A 7,992-nucleotide genomic window follows, 5' to 3' on the forward strand; every position below is an offset into this window, starting at 1 on the left:
GCCCCTCTATTGGTCTAGCTCTCCAAACTGATTATCCGGGCTGCTCCTGACATTTACCCATTTTCCAGGGCCTCTCTGGAGCAACCATGAAGTCCCTGGTCTTGCTCCTTTGTTTTGCTCAGCTCTGGGGCTGCCAATCAGCTCCACAAGGTACAGGGCTGGGTTTTAGAGAACTGGCTTGTGATGACCCAGAAGCAGAGCAAGTAGCTTTGTTCGCCGTGGACTACCTCAATAATCACCTTCTTCAGGGATTCAAACAGGTCTTGAATCAGATCGACAAAGTCAAGGTGTGGTCTCGGGTAAGTGAGCCTACCAGGAGTGAGCTGAACGTAGCTGGGTAGGGGATCTCACCCAGTGCCTCAAAGGCTAGCATCTCCCAGTGGAGATGAAATGGCAGCAGAGATTGGGAAAGAGAGAGCAGGAGAGGCCACATCAGTATTGAAGCCGTGTATCTCACAGAGGATGCTCCCACGGGAAGAGGAAGGGACCCCGAGGCATAGTTCACAGACCACAGGCAGAAGGTAGGACTTGCTGGGAGAACCTGGGCTCCTATTTGCTAATTTGTAAATCACTTCTCTTTCTTGGATTACATTTATCTCTGATGAAAAGGAAAGCAGCATTTGATCAGTGACCATGTGTGATGGCCATTTAATGCAGATTGTTTCATTAAATCCTCCCTTCCTTCATTCCAGACCTACCTGATAGCCATGTTCTCCTTGGACAACAGATACCATATGCTAACAGACTGAAACTATGAAACCACCAGTACTTGTCTGCTTTTCTTTTCCTCTGTCTGTCTGTCTGTCTGTCTTCCTTTCTTTCTCTTCTCTCTTTCTCTTCTTTCTTCTTCCTTCCTTCCTTTCTCTTCTTTCTTTCTCTTCACTCTCTCTTTCTTTCCCTTCCTTCCTTCCTTCCTTCCTTCCTCCCTCCCTCCCTCCCTTCCTTCCTTCCTCCCTCCCTCCCTCCCTCCCTTCCCTCCCTCCCTCCCTCCCTCCCTCCCTCCCTCCCTTCCTTCCTTCCTTCCTTCCTCTTCTTTCTTTCTCTTCTCTCTCTTTCTTTTCATTCCTTCCTTTCTCTTCTTTCTTTCTCTTCTCTCTCTTTCTCTTCCTTCCTTCCTTCCTTCCTTCCTTCCTTCCTTCCTTCCTTCCTTCCTTCCTTCTTCTTTTTGAGATAGAAAGGTTTCTCTTTGTAGCCCTGACTGTCCTGGAACTTACTATGTAGACCAGGCTGGCCTCAAACACACAGAGATCCACCTGCCTCTGCCTCCTGGCTCCTGGAATCATAGGCATGTGTCACTGACTATTTGTCTGCTTTTAACATGCAAAGTTGGAAACTCCATACGGTTCAGCTTAACATAAAGATGAGAAGAGCAAGTTTGTGTCATAGAGGCTTAGGATTTAGGAGGAAAACAAGGTAAACATCAGGATGCTCAGAGTGAGGACTGACAACCAGCTTTACAATGGGACAGCTGATTTGAAACCAGGGTTTTCCTGGGTGAGTTTTAAGGGCAGTTGGCAAAAGACATAATGGCCGGCTCTCTGCCTAGTTTACACGCTGGAGGGAAAGCCGTGAGCAAGCACTCGCACGTGCTACGTGCTGATTGCGAGCTGCTCATTGTGGGATGCCCGAGTGGATCAAGAAACCCCTGCACATAAACCCAGTGCATCTACCCATGGTAGTTCTGAGGTCTCCGGAGAGTGAAAATGAACAGTGAACTAAATTGGGTTGAGAGTTTTCAAACTTTGGGGCATTTCAAGGTGTGAAAGGGGAATACATAGACAGGTGAAGCACTGAACTCCTCACAGGGTCCTGCAAGCTTCCCAAAATGCTTCCATCCTAGTGGTGACAGTTTCCTAGCCTCAGAACAGAAAGGCGGCAAGCAGGAGATAGGACTCTCTGTGCATCCAGGACCCAGGCAGGTAGAAGATAAAGAGCCAAGGGAGGAGCAAGAGAAACCTTTAAGGACACAAAACACCCAAAGAAAGGGAGAAAAGTGGGCAACTAGAGAGAAGAAAGAATGAAGCAGAGTGAAAGATAGCAAAGATAATAAACTGTTCAAAAATAAAAGCTAGCCCTCAGAGTCACTTCTTTGTAAAGAGAGCTCAGAATAAGGACTATGGCTGGGACAGCTGTCCGAGCACCGCCCCCTCCTCCCCCACCCTCCCCCTCCCCCCTCCCCATTTCACACCAGCTCCATCTATAGTGGAAGACTAAAAAGCCAAAACAAAACAAAAAGAAGAAAAAAAACCACTGCAGCGTTGCATAGCTGGAAGGGGTAGGGCTGGCGTCTCCTTAGTCCTCCCACCCCTCAGCCAAGCCCCACCACAGGGCTAGTGTTCACACTAGGTGCCATGCATTGGATCAGCGGAGTCTTTGCTCACCTCTCCCTTCTGCAGCGGCCCTTCGGAGAGATGTATGAGATGGAAGTTGACACACTGGAGACCACTTGCCATGCTTTGGACCCCACCCCGCTGGCAAACTGTTCTGTGAGGCAGCTGACTGAGCACGTGAGTGCTGCCTTGTGGTGGGTGGGTGGGTGGTGCCCAGCCGCCACAGTTCAGCTAAGAGCAGGTTTGGCTTTCTCCAACTCCCAGCAGCCATCTTGGCTAGCCAGAGAGCAAAGTCTAAAACCCGCTGTGGGCTAGATGGTGCCTTCCCCAACCGAGGCTGATTTTCACAACACTTGGGCTTTTCTTCTTGAAGCCCTCCGGGAGAGCAAATTACGATGTTTCAATAACACCTGTGAAGGTTGCCTTGGGCAGGTTACTTCCCAGAGCCCTGCCAAGACAGTCCTTGAATGAGCAGCCAGAGTATATGTACTGCTTCAGAATGCCAGCATCTGATTTCTTTCCTAGGCGGTGGAGGGAGACTGTGACTTTCACATCCTGAAACAAGACGGCCAGTTCAGGGTGATGCACACCCAGTGTCATTCCACCCCAGGTCAGAAAACACTTCCTCTTGTTTTTATCTCGTAGAATGAGAAAGGAATCAGAATAGTTTTGAACTCAAATAGGTCTCACTTCCTCTGTGAGGATTCCGGGTCCTGGGGATTCTAACGCCATCTTTTAAAGGAGCTCGTTCTTATGGGCGAACATTATCCCCGTGGCTGTGACTTGGTGACCTTCATACAGCTGCTTGAAGGTTTAGAGAAGTCTTGCTACATTGGAGCACGAGGAGCCCTTTCTAAATAAGCAAGCTGTTGTGAGTACACTGGAGAGCTGCAGTTGAGACCCTGCTATCTTCCCCCCAGACTCTGCAGAGGACGTGCGTAAGTTGTGCCCACAGTGCCCACTCCTGACTCGGTTCAACGATACCAACGTGGTCCACACCGTCAACACTGCCCTGGCTGCCTTCAACACACAGAATAATGGAACCTATTTTAAACTGGTGGAAATTTCCCGGGCTCAAAATGTGGTAAAAACTTAACACTCTTTTGATAGATTTGGGCGATTTGGTGGCCCTTGGGACATGTGTGGGGGTGATAACCAGAAGAAAAGGGAGCATTGGTTGGAAGAACTGGCAGGGGTTCTAGGACTTTATGGAGCCCTAAACTCTCAGCAACCCTGTCCCAAACTGAGCCAGTTCAACATAGGTCAGCCACAGGCAGAAGGCAGGTAACACCCTGGCCTCCTGGCTTTACCTAACACTTAATAGCAGGGCTCTCTGTTCAGACACAATACATTCACCGGTGCCACACGTTTACACCCTGCCAGTAACATCTGCTGCAGTCTGGGAATCAATAATAACAAAGGTATGGGCAAATACTGGAAGGTTTCTAATTGGCCTTTCAAATCCAGGTGTTGAGGTTGGGAGGGGACCATCTATCTAATTGTATAGCCAAAGCAACTATTTGAGTGCAACAGACTTGGGATGTTTAAGGAAGCTGTCAGTGGAAATAAATCAAGACATACTTACAAATATGTTAGTGTAGGTGGTGATTCTGTAATTCCTGGGACAGTTCCCATCCCATACTGCACCAGGCGCTGTGCTTGCAAGGCTCCCAGCGTCAGGAGGAAGAAAGCACAGTGACTTCCATTTTGATCCTGGTGTGGGAAACTGGGGTGGGGGCATCTTTTCACTTCCCACTTCTAGCCTGGAATGACTGGAACATTGGATTCTGAAGGTTGAGGGCCAGGAGATGCTGGGTTTCCGTCCCTGCCTGACTAAAGTTAGCCTTATGGCTTCCCGTTTCCTCTCTGAAAACTTAACCTCTGCCCCGTGCGATGGACAATGATCTCTTGCCAATACTTTAAGAGGACTCAGATCCTAAGTCTGCAGCCCATGGTCAGAACGCAATCCTTCCAATTGTCCAGGGCCACACATAGTCCGCGTGGATTTGTGTTCTCTCAAACTGTGCCAGACCATAGCTTCCCCTCTCCCTCCCTCCCACCTTCCTTCCTCCTCTCCTTTGCTCCCTCCCCCTCCCTCCCCCTCTCTGTCACTTCCTCCCTCCATCCCACCTCTCCTTCCCCCTCTCCCTCCCTCTATCCCACCTCTCCTTACCCCCTCCCTCCCTCTGTCCCACCTCTTCTTGCCCGTCTTGTTCCAGACCGTCTTTCCCACGTGTTCTCATTTTCATTCTCAGCCTCTCCCAGTGTCTACTCTGGTGGAGTTTGTGATAGCTGCCACTGACTGTACTGCAAAGGAAGTCACAGATCCAGCCAAATGCAACCTGCTGCCAGAGAAGGTGAGTGGGTCAGACCCTAAGGCTCCCGCCACCAGGCAAATCTGGTTGTGGAACAAAGTATCTTTTTGCAGTTTATATCTTGGGGCTGAAGAAAGTAAAAACCAACCAAACAAAAAGTATAAAATGTCCCCTTGTGAAGCTGGAGAAATGGCTCATCAGTTAAGAGCACACACTTCTTTCTTTGTTCATGCAAAGGGACCAAGGTCAGTTCCCAGTGCCTGTGCCAGCTGGTTCACTTTTAACTCCAGCTCTGATACCTATGGCCTTTGCGCACACGCGTGCACACACACACACACACACACACACACACACACACACACACACAGACACAGACAGAGAGAGACCCATACACATAATTAGGAATAATAAAATCAAATCTTTATTTTAAAAAATGTCCACTTGCTATGGGGCTAGGCTGTGCCAGGCTTTTCTCTGGTGCCTCACCTCCCTCTTTAAGTATAGACACTAAACTCTCTCACCTCTGAGAAGCACATGAAATCAGATAAGTCCGTGTGCAGTTCCCAGTGCACCCTGGCTGCTGGGAACGGGAAGAGCAGACTTTCTAGACGTGTCTGATACCTGGATACACCGAGTCTTTAACCCAGATGTATCCATTTGTAGAGATTTAGCTTAAAGTGAGGAACAGAAGGGGTTTGACCAAAGTTTACCTGTAAAGATGAGCTATCCTAGATATCTGTGGTCAGACTCTGAGAAAGGATCCCAGTGTTAGCCAGAGAAGGCCACTGGTTACGTGAACAGAAAATGGAGCAGGATAATGACAGATGTGAGAAAACGTCTCCAGAATAAGGCGATGATGACACAGGGGCACCAAACTCATCTTCACAATGACATCAATTCATGTTGAAGATGTATTAGCAGTGTCTCTCTCCCCGTGTTACCGCCATCTCACGGATTCCAGGAACATGTTCTTGATCGCATAGCATTTCTGGATAGTCACTGTGATATGTGGAATGACACACCATATGTTTTATTAGCAAAGTCCAGAAGTTTTAGTTAATACAAAGTAAGGGTTTTTAAAAATAAGATATAAGATTCGATTAATAAAGTGATAGCTAGCTGGGCAGCGGTGGCACATGCCTTTAATCCCAGCACTCAGGAGACAGAGGCAGGCGGATCTCTGAATTCAAGGCTGGCCTGGCCTACAGAGTGAGTTCCAGGACAGCCAGGTCTACACAAGGGAAACCTGTCTTGAAAGAAAGAAAGAAAGAAAGAAAGAAAGAAAGAAAGAAAGAAAGAAAGAAAGAAAGAAAGAAAGGAAGGAAGGAAGGAAGGAAGGAAGGAAGGAAGGAAGGAAGGAAGGAAGAAAGAAAGAAAGAAAGAAAGAAAGAAAGAAAGAAAGAAGAAAGAAAGGAAAGTGATAGCTTAAAGTGTGTATGTGTATGGAGAGGGAGAGGGAGAGGGAGAGGGAGAGGGAGAGGGAGAGGGAGAGGGAGAGGGAGAGAGAGAGAGAGAGAGAGAGAGAGAGAGAGAGAGAGAGAGAGAGAGGAAAAGAGACTTACTTTTATTACATGGGTATAACGTCTCAAGAGAGGGTTGCCCAGAAATTATAAACTTAAAGGGGATAAATTTTAAAAAAAATTAGAAGTTTCTTTGTTTCAATATTATTATACTATCATTGAAAACCCCGGGGAGGTCCATATTTTGAATCATTTAAAATAACCTCTGTCTTTCTGGAAACAGCAACGTGGCTTCTGCAAGGCAAGTCTCATGCATAATCTTGGTGGGGAAGAAGTTTCAGTGGCCTGCAAGTTATTTCAAACACAGGTAACTTCACAGACGTTCTTCAAAACAGTGTCCCCTTAACACATCTGCAGTGGACTAGTTATCATGGGACACTTGCTGTCTGGCCCTAAGCCTCGGAGTGGATTGTTTAACAGTGCAGTATGTGGACCCATCAGCTAGGCGAAGGACATTTCAGTTATGTTTTCCCTCCCAACCTCCGGTGGCTGCAGGGCAAAACAATCCCCATGTGTAGCTGGCAAAGCTACCTTGCTATTTGTGGAGGGTGGGAGTACTCTTCCTGGTTACAGAGACCAAATGGGCTGGCTGCCCAGCAGTTCCCAAGTATACATGGCAGAGAGTGAAGGTTCTCTACGGGTGGGGAGCTTGTACACTGGACTATGTTTGTGGAAATCTACTGGGACTGAGGTAATGCAGGTGAGACTAGCGCTCCATAGGCCAGTTACCGCTCTTCCTGTCATCATCCTTAGCATCTTACCCATTCTCCTTAGCTAGACTCTTTCCAGCTAAAAAGCATTACTGCAAGGAACTGTAACCCACACTCATGGGGATTCCTGTCATGGAAAACCATCTTGCCTACTGAAATGGTCCTCTCTCCACCTGTGTCCCCGCAGCCCCAGCCAGCCAATGCCAACGCAGTAGGACCCGTACCCACAGCGAATGCAGCCCTACCAGCTGACCCACCTGCATCTGTGGTGGTGGGACCTGTGGCAGTTCCACTAGGACTTTCAGACCACCGAACTTACCACGACCTACGCCACGCCTTCTCTCCTGTGGCCTCGGTGGAGTCGGCCTCGGGAGAAGCTCTTCATCCTCCTAGGGTGGGCCAGCCTGGTGCTGCTGGTCCAGCGCCCCCCATGTGCCCAGGGAGGATCAGACACTTCAAGATCTAGGCTTGATTCGGGGAAGTAAGGTTTTGGCAGACAGGACATAGCCACCACTGAAGCTGGGGGGTGGGGGGAGGCTTGTCCACTGACAAAGCAATACCACATCACAACTCGAATTCCAGGTCTCTTCATTCCTCAGAGAACAGGGGCAGAGAGGTAATGGTCAAATTTGATGAAAGGCATAAAGCCAGCAGCAACACTGGCACTGGTGGGGTGACAAATGGCTGCCATTGTTTCTCTGCCTTCCCACTGACCTCATATAAAACCGTTGCAACCACGACTCTGAAAGGTGCTCTTGCCAATCTTCAATCTAGCCATAAATAAAAATGCCCATACGAGCTTTCTCAAATAAGAAGGCTGTGAGCCAAAAACGTGGTCATGTTCCTTGTCTACATCCTTCCTGTCTCCCTGTGTGTGGTCAGTGCAACAAGCGCACCAGTGTCACTTTACCAAAGTCTGCGTGAGCAGAGAAACAGAAGGGGTGCAGGAGAAAGGCACCTTCTGTGTCGCAACAACCAGGAAGGGGTGAGATGTGCTTGAAGTCATGGGAGATGAGAAAACAATTCTACCCACAGATGGAGGACCAGAACTATTGCTAAGGGGAAGGGGGGGGGCAGTGCCTAGGTGTTGGAAAAACAAAGAGACTTCTGGCTTTTC

General features: G+C 48.6%; 1 protein-coding gene across 1 annotated transcript; it reads left to right on the forward strand.

Moving 5' to 3' along the window:
- Positions 1-7,706, forward strand: Ahsg (alpha 2-HS glycoprotein). The gene is made up of 7 exons (XM_021184608.3): positions 1-299; positions 2,397-2,507; positions 2,856-2,940; positions 3,251-3,414; positions 4,586-4,687; positions 6,389-6,472; positions 7,063-7,706. Exons 1-7 carry the CDS (start codon positions 87-89, stop codon positions 7,339-7,341), a joined length of 1,038 nt encoding a protein of 345 aa, XP_021040267.1. The 5' UTR covers positions 1-86; the 3' UTR covers positions 7,342-7,706.
- The last annotated feature ends 286 nt before the right edge of the window (positions 7,707-7,992 follow it).

This window comes from Mus caroli, unplaced genomic scaffold (genome assembly GCF_978045245.1).
Source record: "Mus caroli unplaced genomic scaffold, Mus_caroli_1 scaffold_17, whole genome shotgun sequence".
NCBI lineage: Eukaryota > Metazoa > Chordata > Mammalia > Rodentia > Muridae > Mus > Mus caroli.